This window comes from Mirounga leonina, unplaced genomic scaffold (genome assembly GCF_011800145.1).
Source record: "Mirounga leonina isolate KUSES-001 unplaced genomic scaffold, KU_Mleo_1.0 Mir_366, whole genome shotgun sequence".
Taxonomy (NCBI): Eukaryota; Metazoa; Chordata; class Mammalia; order Carnivora; family Phocidae; genus Mirounga; species Mirounga leonina.
Window position 1 is genome coordinate 1,135,076 of NW_023270709.1, and position 20,990 is coordinate 1,156,065.

Consider the following 20,990-nt stretch of genomic DNA (forward strand, 5'->3'; position numbering starts at 1 on the left):
GGTTGCATTTATCAGTATTTTTTTTTTATCATGATGTAAGTTTATTGTGTGAATATACTCTCTTATTTACCCATTCTTCTGTTGATAGACGTTTGGTTTGTTTCTAGTTTTTGGCTACTATGAAAGATGTTGATATGAACATTCTTAAAAATGAGCCAGTTTTTTTTTTTTTTAAGATTTTATTTATTTATTTGACAGAGAGAGACACAGCGAGAGAGGGAACACAAGCAGCGGGAGTGGGAGAGGGAGAAGCAGGCTCCCCGCGGAGCAGGGAGCCTGATGTGGGACTCGATCCCAGGACCCTGGGATCATGACCTGAGCCGAAGGCAGTCGCTTAACCGACTGAGCCACCCAGGCGCCCTGAGCCAGTTTTTACTTAATTTGTAAGTTAAAAAAAAAGGTTTCTAAAGATGATTTTATCCATGTTTCAGAAGATTGAGAAAATTGGCCATCTCAAATCTCATGATTATTTTTATTGATGTTGGTATGCTTTCATTTTGAGGGTTTTGAAAAGCTAAAGCCCTTCCCTCCCCCCCGCCCCCCCGCCACCGTGGCATTGGGCATATGGCTGTTCTCTGGAAAAGCGTTTCTGAGTGGTCTTGGGGTCCTGTGGCACATAAGTAACATTCAGGGTGTGTATGAGCCATTTCTCCTGCTTTCCTCCCCTTTCTTGAGGCCCTTTGCCTTTCATGCCTTCCGAGGCCGATAAGACTATTGTTTCTTTTCATTCTCCTTCCACCTCTTTAGCTTTCTCTCTATTTCAGAAACGTTTATTGAGGACCTTGTACAAGGTATTGAGGATACAGATGTGAAAGACAGTTCCCATGCCCTCTGGGAACTCAAAACCAGCGTGGAAGACAGGAAAGTTAGCAGATAATTAGAATAAAGTGTGACGATGGCCTTAAGGCAGTCCATAGAAAAGTCATTGAACTTAGCCTGGGAGAGGGGTGTCAGGCATTAAGTGTTGAGAGAGAGCCTGAGCAGGGCGGGATGGTGAGGGAGAGAGTCTTAAACAAGCTCCATGCCCAGGGCAGAGCCCTATGTGGGGCTTGACCTCAGGACCCTGAAATCATGACCAGAACCAAAATAGATAGTCAGGTGCTTAACTGACTGAGCCACCCAGGCAGTCCTTCACTAGCACTTTAGAATCACTTGGCCATGTGTGGGGCACCTGGGTGGCTCAGTCAGTTAAGCGTCTGCTTTGGCTCAGGTCATGATCCCAGGGTCCTGGGATCGAGCCCCACATTGGGCTCCCTGCTCCACGGGAAGCCTGCTTCTCCCTCTCCCCCCCCCCCCCCACCGCTTGTGTTCCCTCTCTCTCTGAGTCTCTCTGTGTCAAATAAATAAATAAAATATTAAAAAAAAAAAAAGACAACCTTGAAAAACTTGGATTTGGGTAAACTCAATGGTCTCATTCTTGGGGCTTTCTCCTAGGTCGCCACACTTGGCAGGAGAGTCATGTCACTAGAAGAGGCCTTCTGCTCCTCCTGGCCATTTAACCTGAGAGAGCCCTGAGTATTTCTCAATCTTTCTTTCTTGATTCCCTGTTATACTCCTGCAGGGGATGTTCTAAATCTCTGTGCCTCTTACACCTCTTTACTCTCAGTTGGTGAAGCTGTCCTGTATTTCATTGAGCTTAAGGCCATCCGAGCTGATCTCTTCACTTCCTTCTTTTTCCTTCACTTTATTTACAGTTTGGGTACAAATAGAAGGAGCAGAGATGAGGCTTGGGAGTTAAGCTGAGAACGCATTCTGAAGGATTTATTTATTTTTTAAAGATTTTTATTTATTTATTTGACAGAGAGAGAGAGAGAGCACAAGCAGGGGGAGCGGCAGGCAGAGGGAGAGGGAGAAGCAGGCTCTCCACTGAGCAGGGGAGCCCGATGTGGGGCTCAATCCCAGGACCCCGGGATCATGACCTGAGCGCCCCCATTCTGAAGGGCTTAAAACCAAGAAAAGAAGTTTGGATTTCATTCTAATTATGATGGGGAGTCACCAAAATTTTTAAGCGAGAGAGGGACTCATGCAGATTGGTACATCAGAAAAATGAGTCTGGAAGCTGCATGAAGAGTGGTTTGGGGTATGGGAGTGAGGGGCTGGAGGGAAAAGCAGAAGGTGGAGACCAGTTAGGAAAGTTGTGCAATAACCAGCAAGGAGATGACAAGAGCTTACATTTACATTGAGGCAGCAGCAGGAGGATGGAAAGGACGAGAGTTTCTAGGCAAAATCTACAGGGGTGGGGCTGAGCAGATGTGATGGAGGAGGAGTAGCCACCGATGCCTCCTTTAAATATCTTGGTCTAGTGGCGCCTGGGTGGCTCAGTCAGTTAAGCATCCAACTCTTTCGGCTCAGGTCATGATCTCAGGGTTATGATATTGAGCCCCAAGCCCCATGTTGGGCTCTACGCTCTGTGGGGATTCTGCTTGAGATTCTCTCTCTCCTTCTCTCTCTGTCCCTTCCAAGCTCTTGCATGTGCTCTCTAATAAATGAATAAATCTTTTTCTGATTTCATTTTATTTATTTGAGAGAGAGAGAGATCATGAGCAGGGGAGGGGTAGAGGGAGAAGCAGACTCCCCGCCAAGCAGGGAGCCTGATGCAGGGATCTGATCCCAGGACCCTGGGATCATGACCTGAGCAGAAGGCAATTACTTAACTGACTGAGCCACCCAGGTGCCCCTAAATAAATATATCTTTTAAAAAATATCTTGGTCTATAGCTTGGCTTCTTCTTATTCTTTTAACCTATGGTCTCTTATGTCACTGTTGGTTTCCCTCTTGGGCCCTGCTCCTTTTCTTTTCTCTGTGTCTCTCTTTCTCTGGGGTTCCTTTTCCTTCCTGTTGTCTCTTTCTGCCTCTCTAATGGTAGGAGCTGATGGACTAAGCGACCTCAGTTATATTAAAATATAAAACAGTGTTGCAATTAACGATGAGAAACCAAGAAAGGGAGAAACTTAGGTCAGGGGAAGACAGGGCATTGAGGAACAAAAAGGGGAAGGTGAGAAAGAGTGACAGGGAGACATGAGAGAAAGAGAGGAAGGAAGGGCAAGAACTGGGCTGAGGCTCAGTGTCACAGGCGTTTGTGATGTGCTGAAGGACGCTCCTTGAGATGGGCCAATCTTGGTTTCAATCTCAGTTTCGGAGGTTGTGTGAAATTCAGTTTCTTTCTTGGAGAGGCCAGCAGTTGGTTTGGGGCTTTCCCTGGGTGGGAGGGGTGATGACTAGAGTCTTGAGCCCCAAACTCAGGGAAATACAGTCTCTACAGTGGGCTCTGTGGAGAAACTAGTGAAATTTCTGAGGCCTCTAAATGAGATTGAAATGACATTAGCTTCAAACTTGAACTTAGCCTCAGAACCTATATTGGGATTAATACTAACTTTGAACCTAACTCAAATTTAACCTCAACCCAAATCGTAACTCAAACTACCCAACCCTAACCTCAAATCTAAACACATTCCAATAAATAAACCTGAAAATAAACTTATCCTCTAAACTAAACCAATCTTGTTCCCTACAGCTAATTTTGAAATCAACTCATCCCCACCCCCAACTCTATAGTTAAACCTGACTCTAAAGGTAAATCCAATCTAAGCCACAAATCTAAAGATGAGCTTTCTCCTGTTTTATCCCATTATTCATCCATGTCTTCGTTTAAGGTTTTTTTTTCTTTGCCCCCATTTAAGTTTTTATTGAGTGCCTACTATGTGCTGGGCACTGTTCTAGGCAATAGGGATATAGAGGCAAACAAATCAGACATCCTCATAAGGCAAGGCAGAAAGGAAATACACAGAAGTCAGTAAGTAGTGCTAGGAGGAAACAATACAGGGCATGTGAGGAGTGGCAGAGAACTACCTTAGACACAGTGGTCAGGAAGTCCTCTCTAAGTGGCATTTAAGCTGAGACCCAAATGACAAGTAAGAGTGACCAGGTGAAGGTGTAGGGGAGAAGCATTCCAGGCAAAAGGAACAGCTACTGCAAAGGCTGGAAGGTAGAAATGAGCTGGGGGTGTTGAGGAACAGAAAAGAAGCTGGCGCGGCTGGAACAGAGAGAGCAGGAGCGGGTGGGGGATGAGGTCAGAGAGAGGAGGCAGGAGCCAGATCACGCAGGACCGTTCAAGGAGAAAGAAAGCATCTGGCTTTTATTCAACCATGGGGAAGACTTTGGAGGGTGTCAGTGTGTGTGTGTGTGTGTGTATAAGGAGGGAAGGGGGGGAGGAGGAGGACAGAGAGGAGTGAGGCAGAGGTGATTGGATTTATGTTTTTATTTTTATTATTTTTTTAAGATTTTATTTATTTATTTGACAGAGAGAGAGAGAGCACAAGTAGACAGAGCGGCAGGCAGAGGAAGAGGGAGGAGCAGGCTCCTCGCTGAGCAGGGAGCCCGATGCAGGACTTGATCCCAGGACCCTGGAATCATGACCTGAGCCGAAAGCAGACGCTTAACCCTCTGAGCCACCGAGGCGCCCCGGATTTATGTTTGTTTGTTTGTTTGTTTTTTAAGATTTTGTTTATTTATTTGACGGAGAGAGATACAGCGAGAGAGGGAACACAAGCGGGGGGAGAGGGAGAGGGAGAAGCAGGCCTCCTGCGGAGCAGGGAGCCCGATGCGGGGTTCCATCCCAGGACCCTGGGATCATGACCTGAGCCGAAGGCAGACGCTTAATGACTGAGCCACCCAGGCGCCCCGGATTTATGTTTTTAAAAGATCCCGTGTCTAGGGCGCCTGGGTGGCTCAGTCGTTAAGCATCTGCCTTAGGTTCAGGTCATGATTCCAGGGTCCTGGGATAGAGCCCCGCATCGGGCTCTCCACTCAGCAGGTAGCCTGCTTCTCCCTCTCCCACTCCCCCTGCTTGTGCTTTCTCTCGCTCACTCTCTCAAATAAATAATAAAATCTTAAAAAAAAAAGATTTTATCTAGACTGGATTGTAGGAGGAAAGAATGAAAGCAGGGACATCAATTAGGAGGCAATGGCAGCAATAGGAGAGAAGATGGTGGCAGCCATGAAATTGGAGAGAAGTAGACAAATATGGGATATATTTCAGGGGTAGAATTGATAGGACTCGATGATAGATTGGATGGGTTTTTGGGGGGGTTGGATGATAGGGAAACTGGGAGGGACATGGATTCCGATGACGTGGGAGAACCAAAAGTTCAGTTTTGAATATGTTAAGTCTAAATCCATTGGGCAGACATCCAAGTGGAGATGACACTTGGCAATTGGATAGGAGTCTGGCTTTCAGAGGCAAGGTCAGAGCTAGAGAGACAACACTGGGAGTCATCAGCATGAAGATGGGCATTTGAAGCCGTGGAACTAGAAGACATGCTTTGTCTTGTGCATCCCCCTAACACCTCCTTTGGGGTATTTATGTTTTTTTTCCATCATAATAAATGCTATGTACCTTCCATTCTAAATTCCAGAAGCAGCAACCCCCTGTTTCCAGAAGCAAAACCCTCCAGCCTTTTTCTTCTTCTCCTGAACTCTCACTGGGATCTAACCTCCATGGATTAGACTCCTTACCCCACACGACGGTTCTACCAATCCATTTCACAGTATGCTGTGGAGCTCCTCATATATTCAAATTCTCTGTCTCATTTTTGAAAGAGTCTTCCTCTGGCACTGTGAAACCTGGATTTACCCTAATGTTGCTCCTTTTCTCTTTGGTGAAGGCTGCTCTTCCTTCTCTCCAATCTCAAGGGGCAGGGGGCAGAGGAGAGACCACTGTTCAGCACCATTGGTAACCTCCTTTTCTTTTCTTGAAGCCCATGCGTTTTGTATTTGCCATGCTCTTCCTATCTGCACAGCAGTCTTCTCCACCAACATCTTTATCACACTCTTAACAACTTTATATCTATCTCAGTTTTTCTTCATATCTCATCCCCACCAACATCTTTAGAGACTTCAAAACCACACAGAATGGTCTCACACTGTCCTCTCAGTGCTTCAACTTTTTCAGTTACAAAAGCTTTCCAGTCTCTTTCCCTGCTCCCGTTTAGGCACCCCTGTGTAAAGTTGTATCTCAGACCTCAGCATCACTTGGAAGGGCTATATCTTTGAGATCTTGAACTCTGAATTTTCCCTCTCACAACCACCACTCACTTTTCACACCCCCCACTCTTTCCTCCCATCAAATTAGTTCTCCATTCTCACCAAGGCTTCCAACCCCTCTTCTTTCCTTGTTTGCCTTGTCCATCTGGTTTAACTTGCACTGCATGGTCAAAAATTTCAACTACATTCACTAGCACTTTGTTTTTTTGTTTTTTTTGGGGGGGGGAGAGAGCGAGTGAGCGGGGGGGGAGGGGCAGAGGGCGAGAGTCTTAAGCAAGCTCCACGCCCACGGCAGAGCCCAATGTGGGGCTTGACCTCAGGACCCTGAAATCATGACCAGAACCAAAATCGATAGTCAGGTGCTTAACCGACTGAGCCACCCAGACAGCTCTTCACTAGCACTTTAGAGTCACTTGGTGTTCTACCAAGACAACCTTAAAAAACTTGGATTTGGGTAAACTCAATGGTCTCATCCTTGGGGCTTTCTCCTAGGTCGCCACACTTGGCAGGAGAGTCATGTCACTAGAAGAGGCCTTCTGCTCCTCCTGGCCATTTAACCTGAGAGAGCCCTGAGTATTTCTCAATCTTTCTTTCTTGATTCCCTGTTATACTCCTGCAGGGGATGTTCTAAATCTCTGTGCCTCTTACACCTCTTTACTCTCAGTTGGTGAAGCTGTCCTGTATTTCATTGAGCTTAAGGCCATCCGAGCTGATCTCTTCACTTCCTTCTTTTTCCTTCACTTTATTTACATTTCATCTTTTTTTTTTTTTAAGATTTTATTTATTTGACAGAGAGAGACACAGTGAGAGAGGGAACACAGGCAGGGGGAGTGGGAGAGGGAGAAGCAGGCTTTGCCGAGCAGGGAGCCTGATGTGGGGCTTGATCCCAGGACCCTGGGATCATGACCTGAGCCGAAGGCAGACGTGTAATGACTGAGCCACCCAGTCACCCTCTTTTTTTTTTTTAATTTAAATTTTAATTTATTTTAAAAGATTTTTTTTTAAAGATTTTATTTATTTATTTGAGACAGAGAGAATGAGAGACAGAGAGCACGAGAGGGAAGAGGGCAGAGGGAGAAGCAGACCCCCTGCTGAGCAGGGAGCCCGATGCGGGACTTGATCCCGGGACTCCAGGATCATGACCTGAGCCGAAGGCAGTCGCTTAACCAACTGAGCCACCCAGGCGCCCCTAAAAGATTTTTTTCATTTATTTGAGAGAGTGAATGAGAGAGCATGAGCGGGGGGAGGGGCAGAAGGAGAGGCAGACTTGGGGCTGAGCAGGGAGCCTGATATGGGGCTCAATCCCAGGACCCTGGGATCATGACCTGATCCAAAGGCAGACGCTTAACCGACTGAGCCACCCGGGCGCCCCATCTTTCTTTTCTTTTGACTCTGAGGACTCTTCTCCTGTCCAAGGCAGATCCTCTGTGCTCTGTATTCCACTTCCTGTGTCTTTACCATATTCTTTCCCACCTCAAATCTTCGGTATCTTTCTCTCTTCATGCGCTGTGCTTTCATTGTAAACATATTCAATTTTCTTTTTTTTTTTTTTTAAAGATTTTATTTATTTCACAAAGAGAGACACAGCGAGAGAGGGAACACAAGCAGGGGGAATGGGAGAGGGAGAAGCAGGCTCCCCGCCGAGCAGGGATGCGGGGCTCGATCCCAGGACCCTGAAGTCATGACCTGAGCCAAAGGCCAACGCTTAACGACTGAGCCACCCAGGCGCCCGTTCAATTTTATTTCTTGAAAATAAAAAAAATCCTTCCCTGGACTCTGTTTTTCTCTCTGCCATTTCATCTCTCACCTTCCTTTTCTGTGTGATGTCTCAAGAGACTAGCCCCCTTAACTACCCACTTTTTTGGGAACTGGTAACATTTTCCTCATCTGTAAAATTCGTGGGTTGCATTAGAGATGACTCTTAGTTATCTTCCATATTCACTATTCTATGACTTTGTACCTACCACCTCCCTTTCCTCACCTCCCACTCATTCCTTAACCTATGTAAAGTGATTTCTGCCCCTCTGGTAAGTGGAAACTGTTTTCTCAAAATTTGTAATTGTCTAGTTCCTGAACCCAAAGGATCTTTCAACCTTCCCCTACTAGGCCTCTTTGAAGCATTAGATGTGGCTGCTGCCCTGTCTCTGCTTGGCACACCCCTCCCTTGCCCTACTTCTCTGACCACTTCCCCACCTCCCTCCTTTATTGATTCCTCTTGCTTCGACCATCTTCAGGGGCTCTTCTGATCACCCTCTCTAGGGGATCCGGTGCACTTCGAGGCTCAATCTCCCCTAGGAAGGGAATGATGCCCGAATCTACCCCTCCAGCTCACACTTTTCTCTTGAGCTCTGGACCTGCTTGCCAGAAATCTCCACCTGTTATGCTAGCACCTCAAACTCAGCAGGCCTTGTTTGAACACTTTATTACTCTAGGCAGGTGCACCTCCCATTACCACCTGTAGTTGTTACTTATATATTGTTTATCTCATTAGACTGCAAGTTCTATGAGGGCAGTGACTTTATATTTCTTTTAAACCTTTTGTCTAGCAGAGTGCCCTGCTCCTATCAGGTGCTTAATCAAAATGTATTGCTTCAGTGTCTGAAACTGAATTCCTTATCTTTCCTCTCAGCTAGGTGTCTCCTAGGCTTAGGGCATCATCTTTCTAATCCCCTAGGAACAAAATTCAGGGTCATCCAAGATTCCTCTTCTTCTAAGATTCCTCCCACCGTCCCACCAGTTGTGCTAATGACTTATCCTCTCAAAGTTTTTAAGATCTGTTCCCTCCTTTAACGCTATTTGGAGTTACTCGGACCTAAGTGAAAGCACACAAGTTTTGGAGTAAGATGCACTTAGTGCTAATCTGCTACTTTTTACCTGTGTGGCCTTAAGCAAGTTCAGTATGTTTGTGAGCCCCCCGCCCCGTTTCCTCTTTACAAAGGAGATCCACCACCCACCTTCTGAACAGTTGTTGGCAGGATTACTCCTGTTAGGAAAGGGCTTGACATGGCAGGAATGATCGCGGTTTTCTTCTTCACTCCTCGTCTGTAACCCCCGCAGCACTCTCCGCTCTCTCCCCCTCTTCTGCAGGGCTGCCGCCACTACCGCGGCACACAGGCTGAGGTCCCGGACCCTGTACCTTGGCCTCCTGCGGGCCTCTCTTCAACACCTGCTCACTCACACCTGTGCTTCGTCTTCCTCAGGACACTCGTCTTTTCCTCAATACACTGTTTTCTGACTCCTGGTCTCTGCTGAAGCCAGTTCGTTTGTCTATGGAGCCTTTCCCGCCACCTCCACCCATAGAAATTCTGCCCACTCAGCACCAGTCAAATGCCCTCTCCCGGCTCAGCGCCCCCTCCCCCTTCCATACCCACTGTGTCTTACGCTCTAATATTTACTCAGCATCATGCCCTGAATGACAATTAGCTGTGGGCCTTACCTCCCCTGTTAGACTGCAAACTTGCAGCAGTTTGGATTTATCTTTGGGCTACTTGTTGCTCAGTTGAACTACACTGAATAGAGTCCCCCCCAGATCCTTTTCCCAACTTAACTCAAACCGGCCCCAAGCTCAATCCCCCAACTGACCCTCTTTGATCTCACTAGTCTCGTTCCCTAATCCTGTTTTCCTAACTGAACCCCAATGCATCATCCTTCCCCAAGAATTGATTCCTCGTTCCAGCTCTCGAGAGCAGATACACACATTCACACCTCCCCAGTGTTTCATGGTAGGCACTGAGTCATCCCTTGGGGATCCCTGGGCCCCCCTCCCTGCCCCCACCACGGTGGACAGGATGCCTGCTGCCTGGCCCCAGGGGGTCAGAGGAAGCCAGGGCCTCTAGGGCTCAGTATTTTTATCAGCCTAGGAAACAAGAGACACAGAAGCGGAAACCCTGTGGTCAGAGAAAGTGAACAGCCCTCACTCAGGGGAACCCCCAACAGGCCTGGGGGCCAGACACCAGGGAGGGACGTTGAGAAGAGGGAGGTTTGGGGGCCAGGGATCAGGGCTTATTTTGCTTTGGTTTTATGTAACTCTTGCAGAGGGGAAATGATGTGCTTCAAAACCAAAGAAAACTCTGCTGGATGGAGGAGCGAATCTGGACGCCAAAGGTTTCTATTGCTTACCTCTCAACCCCCAGCTTAGGGATCCCAACCCCAGCTCCCCCCAGCTCCACAGCTGGGCTCTTTGCATGCCACTTCCGAAATCTCCGGCCTGTGAGAGGAACCGGACGCCTGGGCTGCTCACAGCTCGCAGGCTCTTCTCTGAATCACAGCAGCTTCCTCTCACAGATCTTTCTCATCAGCCCTTCCTCCTCCGGACCCTGACAGCTGCCTGCTCCCTGGGAGGCCTCGGGTCTCTTTGGCTGTCTTCTCCCAGGGTCTCGTGCCCGCCCGTGTTCCCCTGCTCCCGCGGGCTTCCCTCCCTCTCCTCTACTGCCCTCAGGATTCTCCTGAGTAGACCAGGGCTCCAACCCTAAAAAATTTGTTTCTGATTCTTAATATTCTCTGATGTAGACGCATGCAGACCGCACACGCCAGCACACGCCTGTAACTCTTTGCTCTTTGCGGAGTTCCCTGTTGTGTCCTGGGGGACGACAGCGGGGTTTGGTACCATCTACAACTTCCTCTCCCGGTTCTGGGGAGCTCGAGTGGATCTGAGTATGGAACAGTGAAAGGGATGGCGCCAGACCCTCTCCCTCCGCCCCTCAGTACCTTTTCCTCAACTTCAGGAAAAGATGCCTCTCTGGAAGGCTAGACTGCTGAGAGAGGAAGCCCAGGTGTGGGATGGGGGCAGAAGCTGGCAAGGACTGGGGCCCTGGAGGCGAAGACATAGGACTGAGGAGCTAGCGGGGAGATAGCCTTGGGTGTGGATCGCTGGTTGCCCAAGAACAGACAACCCAGGTTACATAATTTGGCTCTTTCCACCTCCTTCCCCTGCTCCTAATTTTAGCAACCGAAATTCCACTCCCCCACAGGGCTCTTCCTTTGTCCATTCTGCTTCTATCCCATCCTCCCACAACCTCCTCATGGCCCCCAGCTCCAGCTGCCCCCAACTCAGATCATTCAGTGACTCAGCAAAGGGAAAGCCCTGTGTTGGGGGAGGGAGTGTTAAGTGGGGAGGAGGATGTGGTTCTAGCTGGGGAACTGGGGAGAGGAGGGAAACTGGTTTTGTTCCCTTTTTCGTCTCTGTTCACGTCTATTTCTCCAGTCACTGACAGCACAGTGGAGGAGCCCAGCGCAGGGAGTGGAGACTGGTGGGCAAACTGGGTCTTCTTAGGGCTGCCTTTGCAGGTGGGCAAGCAGGGCCTTCTTGGCTCCAGCTGAGAGCCCAACTTGGTGTGTGAGTGCGTGCTGCAGGTGTGTAGGAGCTGCGGATTTTGGCGGGCGGGGTGAGAAAGGAGAGGTCATGTATGATGAAAACCACAGCAATGGAAAAAGGCAGAAGAGACACCAGGAGTGAGATGTGGAACCAGGTCTTATTAGGAACTAGAGGAGTCAAGGAGCAGTGGTGGTGGCCCATATCCTCCCCACTCCCACTCATTACAAGTCTCGCTCCCACCCCATATCCTTCGCCGTACAGCATCAGCCTCTTCCTCGTCATCCCCATCCCTGACCTTCCCCTTACTACTGCCCTGCCTCTAAGGCTGCGTTCCCTGCAGTTTCTCACTCTTTCCCTGGGGTCACTTGAGGGCCTCCGCGTGGCGATTCAGGGCTTGAGAAAGGGCCGTGACGGCCCCCATCACGCGACCCAGCTCCCAGGTCTCAATCTGGCTTCGGAATCGCTGCAGGAAGCGGTCAGGGTGCCAGCGGACCTGCTGGACCCTCAAGTACCTCCTTAGGGCTCCCTGTTCCTCCAACGGGGGGCCCCTGGCCACCAGGGCTGCGGCCATGGCCTCCGGGTCCCCCCCCCCCAGGGCAGGGCCAGGGCACATCACCAAAGCGCCAGAGGCTGCCCCTCCCTGCTCCTCTTGGGGGCTCTGCCCTGGGCCCAGCCCTGACTGGCTCTGGCCCTCGGTCCCCACGAGCCTCCTGTGCCCGCCTGGCCCGGCCCTCTCGCAGCTCCTCCTCCTTGGCCCGCGCCCGCTCTCGGAAGCGCCGCTGCTCCTCCTCCTGCCGCGGCCAGCTGTGACTGGGGCCCGCAGCCCGTGCCGGTCGGCAGGCTCCCTCTGCCCCGCGCTGCTGCCGCCGCCGCCTCTGGGCGCCCTCCCGGGCCAGGCGGTCTGACCAGGCTGAGAAGGACTCGGGCTCCTGGGCCTCATGGGAAGCGTCATCTGCTTGGGAGGGCAGGATGGGGGTGGCCGGGGAAATGCTGGGAGGAGGGGACAGGCAAGAGGGGAGGGCGGTATAGAGGACGGGGGTACAGGAGGCCGGCGGGAGGTTTCATGCGGCGGGTACAGGAAAAGTGGTCAAGGGGAAGAAGGGCAGCTATGCATGGGAATGGATTCCTCACCTTCAAACCTCCCGATGACCTCCTGCCACTCATCCTCCAGCTCTCCCTGCAGCTTCTGCCTCCATTCCCGCTCCTTAGAGGCCTCGTCCTCTTCCTCCTCTTCAGCAGAATCCCAGGGGGGTCCCCAGCCCAGAATCTGCCCAGGGGTCTCCCCATCCTTATTCTTTATCCCCATAGCAGAAGGGCAGCGACTCAGCAGTGGCAGGAAGAAGTCCGTGTAGGCTGTTGGGAGAGCCGGGAGCAGAAATCAGCTGGGACCCCCGCCCCTTGGCACAGCCGCCATCCTGAATCCCGCTGGTCACTCACTCTCTCGGTCTTAGAGCAACGGCAAGGGTTGCCCGCACGGAAGCCTCCTGGGTGTTAGGAAATCACGGTCACTGACAAATTCTTACTGATAGTTTACCACATGCGTGAGAGGCGTGGTAGTTTAAAATATTCTGATCTGTGTCCCCACAAACTATTTTAGTATCCTAGGAGTTCTACTATGTTCAATGACATTTCCCAGCCTGCCTCCAGCCACACTGGGCCATGTCAAAAACCTCCACCCATGAATTTCATTTTTGGTTTGAAAATATTGTCGCTTTATAACTCTTACTGTGTTTCTGGCCCAAAGCTATACTTCAGACTGGTAAAATATCTGAACATTTTACTCTGCACCATTATAAATATGCAAATAAGTAACAGAAACCTTTTCACATTGCTTTTCAATAAACTGAGTAAAATATTTTCAGGGAGGGGACTTTCTCTCAGCCAACCTCATACAGGGCATACTGGGAGGGGTTGGGGAGGTACAGGGTCCAGACCAGCAATGAGTTTTAAGCCATGGAAATGTTCCCAGCAGCGAAGCAAGCTCTTTCCAAACTGACTACTGACCTAGGGCAGGAGAAAGGGGCTGAGATAGAGGGTCCCACCCAGGGACTGGCTAACAGGAGGCTGGGGGTAAACAGAAGAGGGACTGATGTTCCCGAACCCCCGCTCCTCCTGAGCCCTGACCTCACTGCATCCACTCTAGCATCAGCTGAAGGCCATGCTGACCACTTTACTGCCAACACAGCACTCTACTCCTGGCCAAGCCCACCCACTACGGCCACCAAGCACCTCTTCCACTCCCGGGACAGAGGAAGGTGAGTGAGGCACCCTCCCTTCCTGTGCACCTACTTTCTCTTCCTAGGGCAGGAGGAAATGGGCCGCCAGTCATTAAATCTTTATTTTGTGGTGCTGCCAAGTACTGGCCACCTGGCAAAAGGATGGGACAGGGAAGGGTTGTCCTGTCACTGCCAGGAAGGTAGGAAGACACAATGGGCCCACCTTGGCTGGCCAAGGCCCATCGCCCCCCACCCATCATCTCTTGGTACACTCGAGTGCTGCCCAGCTCAAACCACATCAGGATGAGAGGAGGAGAGGACATTTCTCTTTACCACTGACGTGACCTGTCACCAACCCTCCCCACCTGTCCCACCCAGCAAATACCCAGTCCTCTCTTTCAACTGCTTATTCCCCACCATGGTTCACAGCAGGTACGAGGGTAGGTGGGTGTTCAGGCTTGCACAGGAGGTTTTTAAACTCATGGGCTTTAAACATGGTAAGTAAAATATGGTACAGAAGATTCAATAGCCACTAAAAATGATGTTTGTGTGTGGAAAAAGCTGGCTACGAAACTATACATAGGATCCAATCACAACCGTGTAAAAGAAGCAGCCAAATCCCAAATCCTAGTTGGAAAAAAACAGACTAGAAGAAAATATGTAAAAATCCTAGTCTCTGGGTGGTAGGACTATGGGTGGCTGTCCTCCAATCTTATTTAATTTTTTTTTTTTTAAGATTTTATTTATTTATTTGACAGAGAGAGAGACAGCGAGAGGGAACATAAGCAGGGGGAGTGGGAGAGGGAGAACCAGGCTTCTCGCGGAGCAGGGAGCCCGATGCGGGGCTCGATCCCAGGACCCTGGAATCACAACCTGAGCTGAAGGCAGATGCTTAACGACTGAGCCACCCAGGCACCCCTGGTTAATATTTTAATGTGAAAGGGATATAACTAATGTGAAACATTTTTTTTCTTTTTAAAGAGTGAAGAATACATTTAATCACTGTTAAGTTTGCTGTGGTACCTTCCAGTCCTGTCTGGGTGTATAAATGCATACACAGGATGACTTTCTTCCGAGATACGTAGTCACGCTCTATGTTTTGTTTGGCAACTTGCTTTTTTCACCTAACGTCTCATTTGTACTTTCCCACAGGACCGTACACAGTCCACCTCATTCTTTTTTATGACTGTGTAGTGTTCCACCATGTGTATGAAACAAACATCTCCCCACGCCCAGTCAGCAGACTTTGTTTCCAAAAATGTTCGGCCTCCTACATATGTCTTTGTAGACTCCTTACAGTATTTCTGTGGGGTAGACTCTCAGAAGTGGAATTTCTGAGTCAAACAACATGTGCGGTTTTATCAAACCGCTCTCAAATTTGTGCCAACATATACTCCTACGGAGACTAAAGAGCGCCTGTGTTGTCCTTTACCAAGATTATCACCAACCAATCCTTTTAATTTTGCTCATCTAATGAGGAAAAAATGATTTTATTAATGAAATTTTCTTTGTTTTATATGTTTTTTGGCTTTTTCTTTTTCTTTTTTTAAGTAATCTACTCATGACCCTGAGATCAAGAGTCACAAGCTCTGCTGACTGAGCCAGCCAGGTGCCCCTGGCTCTTTATTTCTTTTGTGAATGACCTGTTCATATTCTCTGTCTACTGCTCTCCTAGAAATTATATATGTAGACATGATAACTCTTTATATATTTTAGATATCAACCTCTTGTGTCAAGTATTTGTAAATATTTTCTCCCATCTTTGAAAAGTTTTTATGTAGTTAAATCCATATCAATATTTTCTTTTATAGCTTTTGGCTTTATTTCATCCTTAGAAAGGCTTTCTCCACTCTAAGATTATAAAAATATCCTCTTGTGTTTTTTTCTACTATTTTTTTAGTTTATCTAAAAAAATGTAGGGGTGCCTGGGTAGCTCAGTAGGTTAAGCGTCTGCCTTCGGCTCAGGTCATGATCCCAGAGTCCGGGGATTGAGCCCCGCATCGGGCTCCCTGCTCAGTGGGAAGCCTGCTTCTCTCTCTGCCTGCCGCTTCCCCTGCTTGTGCTCTCTCTCTCTCAGATAAATAAATAAAATCTTAAAAAAAATGTAAAAAGTATAGGGGTGCCTGGGTGGCTCAGTCGTTAGGCGTCTGCCTTCGGCTCGGGTCATGATCCCAGGGTCCTGGGATCGAGCCCCACATCGGGCTCTCTGCTCAGCGGGAAGCCTGCTTCTCCCTCTCCTACTCCCCCTGCTTGTGTTCCCTCTCTCGCTTTGTCTCTATCTGTCAAATAAATAAATAAAATCTTAAAAAAAAAATGTAAAAAGTATAGTACAATAAATACCCCTATTCCTCCCACAAGGTATGTTACTATTCTGTAATTTCTGCAACATTATTTTGTCTTAAAGAAATAAACTATCACAGATAAAGCTAAAGCTTTTTCTGATGTTGCCTTCCAAATTTTATTCCCCTCCTCAGAGAAAACTCCTCCCATGAATTTGGTACACACCCTTCCTGTCATATTTAGGTTTTAAGCAGCTGTAATTTACTTTTTTTTTTTTTTAAGATTTAATTTATTTATTTGACAGAAAGAGATACAGCGAGAGAGGGAACACAAGCATGGGGAGTGGGAAAGGGAGAAGCAGGCTTCCCACGGAGCGGGGAGCCTGATGCAGGGCTTGACCCCAGGACCCTGGGATCATGACTTGAGCGGAAGGCAGACGCTTAACGACTGAGCCACCCAGGCGCCCCTGTAATTTATTTTTGAGTCAGGTGTGAGGTAGGACTCTTCCCCAGATGAACCAAATGCTTCAATGTTGTTTATTAAAATAGCTCACTGCCCTCCAGTGATTTGAAATGCCACCTTTATCACCAATTTAGCAGTGCAGATCAACTTCCCAGTGTTCTTTAATTAGTATGTTGTGCTTTTATAATATTAGGAAAAATCTGTATTAAAAAAAAAAAACTTGGGGGCGCCTGGGTGGCTCAGTCGTTAAGCGTCTGCCTTCAGCTCAGGTCATGATCCCAGGGTCCTGGGATTGAGCCCCGCATCGGGCTCCCTGCTCCGCGGGAAACCTGCTTCTCCCTCTCCCACTCCCCCTGCTTGTGTTCCCTCTCTCGCTGTCTCTCTCTGTCAAATAAATAAATAAAATCTTTAAAAAAAAAAACTTGAAGTAAACATGTACTTTTCTTAGTGACAGAAGCACTGTTCTTCCCTTCTCCATAATGAGATGTGATTTCTACCTTAAAGGGATGTTCACACTAACTGGCACAACACATTTTTTAAAAACACCAATATTGGAAACTTATACTGAGTGATGATTAACTGAGGCACAGAGGAAGAAAAGGTAAAGTGGGAGGGGGGTCAGAGAGGGCTTCAAGGAGGAGGTGGGCTTATGTTGGGCTGGGAAGGGAGGATAACTTAGCAAAGTGAAAATCAGGTGGTTGGGAAGGCAACAGGTAGAGGCAGTCTTGTGAAAAACATGTTTGGAGTCACTGAAGACAGAGCTACGTAGCTGGAGCTGCAGGTCTGTGGTTGTGCCACGGTAGGAAAGGCTGGAAAGGCAAATGGAACGTAAATCAGACAGCACAGCTATGTGCCAAACAGGGCCACAGCTTACTCCTGCTCTGCAGTGTAAGTGAGCGGTGGATGGCAGATGTCTGACACTGTGCTGGCAATAAGCAGAAGTGCAGTGAATGTTACATAAGAAAACAAAAAAAAATACCGGGCTGGCTTTGGACTTTCTTCTTTTTGTAAAGACTGTGAGAAAATGACCTGCTGTTTCTTGGTGTTCACTAATTCTTGTAGTGTGTAGAGAATGGTTATCGTCTGACTAAGGTATGTTCATGACACACCTTTGACAGCTAAGACCACTTCCCCATGAGGGGATGGGTCCCAAAAGGAAGTTACCAAAAGCCATTCACTGGCATCTCATTGGTTGTGACCACATAGCCCAGTCAATCCAGCATGAACTGCCTCACCCCTCGCACCTAACTTGGGAATAGGAGAACACCTCCCCTTCCTTAGGGGATCCTGGGTCACTTCATCTGTTCAAAGAACATATTTGCATTTCAAGACCTAATGGTCTCTAAAGCAGCTAGAAGCTGAATGAGATGGGCCATTCTACAAAAGAGCCAGACGGCCACCTGGTGGCAGGGCTGTCAGGGGAACAGGAGGAAGTAAGGCCTGAGAGGATGTATACCAGGGCTTGGGAGGGACCCGAGGGCAGGTCCCTCTTAGGAAGACAACAACCTGTTGGCTAGTAGATTTCAGGAAGTTCCTGAACCTTCTGGACCCTAATTTCCTCATCTGTAATAGGGTAACAGTATCGATCTCATGTGCTTCTTAGATGTCAATATAATAAAAGAAGGTCCTATGCGAGAGATTTTTATTACTCAAAAAGCCGTAATTGGGTAATGTAAGAATAAAAATAACAATACTTTTTATCTGGTGGGTGCCAAACCTATACCAAGTGCTTGCCTCATTTACTTGTCACAACTTCCATTTTAGAGAGGCGAGTTAAAAAATAAAAAATAATTAAAAAAAGAGAGGCAAATTAGGCTCATGGAAGTTAAGTTGCATGTCCCTGGTACACAGCCTGTAGGTGGTAGAATTTGAACTTGGAGGAGGTCTGAGATCTGCCACAGGGTTCTCTGTTCTCTTGCCATGTGTAATGTCAGCTGTCAAACTGGATGCCTACATTTTGCAAATCTCCTCTTTTTAAATTTTTTTTTTAATCTGAATATGCCAGCCTATCTCACTATATTAAGAGGAATTAAAGAAAAGGGGATTTTTTTTCTCCTATATGGGGGAAGTTTTTGGGATGAGAGGGGTTTCTGTTGGGGAGCTGGAAGATGGTGATAGCAGCAGTCAAACTGAGCTAAGGTTGTTCAACCCAACCCAGGGATTTTCCTCTAATGTTCTTACTCTAGAAGGAAAATCTCTAGCAGGGGAGAATCGCTAGAGGGTTTTATTTTCCTGAGGGCTATTATCTCTACAGAGCTGCTTCCACTGTCCATAGGTTCCCATCTGAAACCTTCAGTGTCAAAGGTTTTTCAGAACTCAGATGTTTTTGGGATTTGGTAGGGCTGATCTGAAAGTACATACACGGTATATTAAGTGGCCTGGAGGGCCAGCTGGCAGCTCCAGTGACCAAACACATGAATGTTTCTGCAGAGAAATGTACGAACATTGACATCAGTAGGATAAAAACAATTCACAGATAGTCTCGCTTTAGTTCAGGTTAGGTTTTCTCACCAAACAAGTCTGGTGAAAAATGTTTGACTCTTAGTATTTTTGAGTTGCAGAGCTGAGGGTAAGGAAGTATGGATCTGTTGATATCAGAAACACTACTGGCCAACATCTACTGTGTGCTAATCACATGCCAGGTGCTCTAATTACATATTGTGTCAGTTGATTCTCAAAATATACGTGACAGCATGGGTGCTTTGAACATGGGCGCATCATTGTATAATTCTATAACATACCGCATAGGATAACACAGTCGTTAAGAGTACAGATGGTCTAGAGGCGCCTGGGTGGCACAGTCGTTAAGCATCTGCCTTCGGCTCAGGTCATGATCCCAGGGTCCTGGGATAGAGCCCCGCATCGGGCTTCCTGCTCTGCGGGGTGCCTGCTTCTCCCTCTCCCACTCCCCCTGCTTGTGTTCCCTCTCTCGCTGTCTCTCTCTCTGTCGAATAAATAAATAAAATCTTAAAAAAAAAAAAAAAAGATTACAGATGGTCTAGCTAGACTGCCTGGGTTCTAATCCCTGCTCTACCACTTTGTAGCTGGGTGACTTTGACAAGTTACTTAACTTCTCTGTGCTGTTTCCTCATCTGAGAAATAGGGGATAATATTAGTACTTATTGTTGTGAGGATTAAATGCTGATTTGTGAGAAGTGCGGGGACACAGCAAAAGGTTGTTGTTATTTAATTTTGCATGAGGGCAAACTAAGCCTCAGGGAAGTTTAGTAAGTTGCCCTAGAATACACAGCTGTTAAGTGTGGTGCTGGGATTTGAACCCAGGCAATGGAATTGCAGAACCTACCCTCTATCTTACTTTTTGCATGGCAGGCAAACAACCAGTCAAGAGACAAAATAGCTACTCATCTAGAAAGATGTGAAATCTGAAGTTGCTGTTTTGAGAATGTTGGGTTCTTCAGACAATGGTGACTCAGTAAAGTCACAAATGATTGCCACATGCCAACATGGTCAACTAATTACCTTCCCAGGCATAACTAGCTTATCTTTCAATTGTTGGCCTTCATCTCATTCCCGGTCAGTCAGTGGCTCATGACCTTGTTCCCCACCAGGCAAACTCACCATCAGGGCCCTGGCGGGCAGCAGCGTGCAGCGCCGTGTCCCCGTGGCGGTCCTGGTGGGCAGGGTCAGCCCCAAGCCGAAGCAGCAGGCACAGGGCGGGGGCATCGTGGCGGGCACAGGCCCGGTGCAGTGGTGGGGGTTGCCCAGCGTCTACATCAAGGCCTGGGTGTCGCTGGAGGAGGGCCTGGGCCCGGACCAGCCGTCCTGCAGACAAGTAACGACGGAAGCGACGCTCTCGGCGTTGGCGGCGGGAAGTGGAGGCCATGGAAGTCTTGGGCTGAGGAAGAAGGAAAAAAAGGCAGCCGTCAGGGCCCCAGCCTTGCCTGGTCCCTCCCCCACCGTCCCTGACATTCCCTCTTGTTCCTCCCTTCGGTCCCCCTTCTTACATCTTCAGCAAGAGATGAGGCCTCTCCTAACTCTCATCCCTTAGGTAGGTTTGAAAAAATTTTTGAAGAGGGCTTGGGTCACAGATTTCTTAATGTAAAATTTGAGAAAAGTATAAATAATTGCTTTGAGGCTCATTAGCCCAGATAATTGTTAACAAGAGACTTTGAAAAAGACAAAGAATGATGGGGAAAATTTTTATCAACAGAAATCTGAATTTAAGTCACAGATAATTTCAAATAATGATCTAGAAACGGAATATGATGTACCCGGCAGACAGATGTGGAGGCTTCTCCCTCTGGGACCTGGGGGGAGGGGTTACTCATCAGACCTGCCCCCCGCCCCCCTAAGTACCCCCAGAGCTGTAGGCCCAAGGCCTGTGTTTAAGACGCTCGAGGAAGGGAGGCGGGAAGGGCGGAGACACTCTAGGCTGGCGGAAATGGCGCAAGCCGAGACGCAGGTAAAGGGCGGAAATGAGCGCGTTACCGGATGTCGTCTCTCTCCGAGGGGACGGGGTGTGTGTGTTTCCTCAGTCTGGCCTCGGTGGGGAACTTGGGAACTTAGGATAAAGGGTCCGCCCGAAAGCGGAAGACTGGACGGTAAACGAGGAAAAGTAGCCGAGCATGGGAGGGTAAAAACGGCGATTTAGAGATTTATCCTCCCCTCCCCCAAACGGGAAGAGAGAGGAGATGGTTCAGAGATAGAAGAGGAGA

At 48.3% G+C, this 20,990-nt stretch overlaps 1 protein-coding gene across 1 annotated transcript; it reads right to left on the reverse strand.

Moving 5' to 3' along the window:
• Positions 1 to 7,775: 7,775 nt before the first annotated feature.
• NFKBIL1 (NFKB inhibitor like 1) lies at positions 7,776 to 20,718 on the reverse strand. Its single transcript, XM_035030622.1, is given in 5 exon segments — positions 7,776 to 11,948; positions 11,950 to 12,308; positions 12,488 to 12,709; positions 19,894 to 20,170; positions 20,547 to 20,718. Coding segments are annotated over 5 exon segments (1,146 nt in total). The 5' UTR covers positions 20,604 to 20,718; the 3' UTR covers positions 7,776 to 11,717.
• Positions 20,719 to 20,990: the final 272 nt, after the last annotated feature.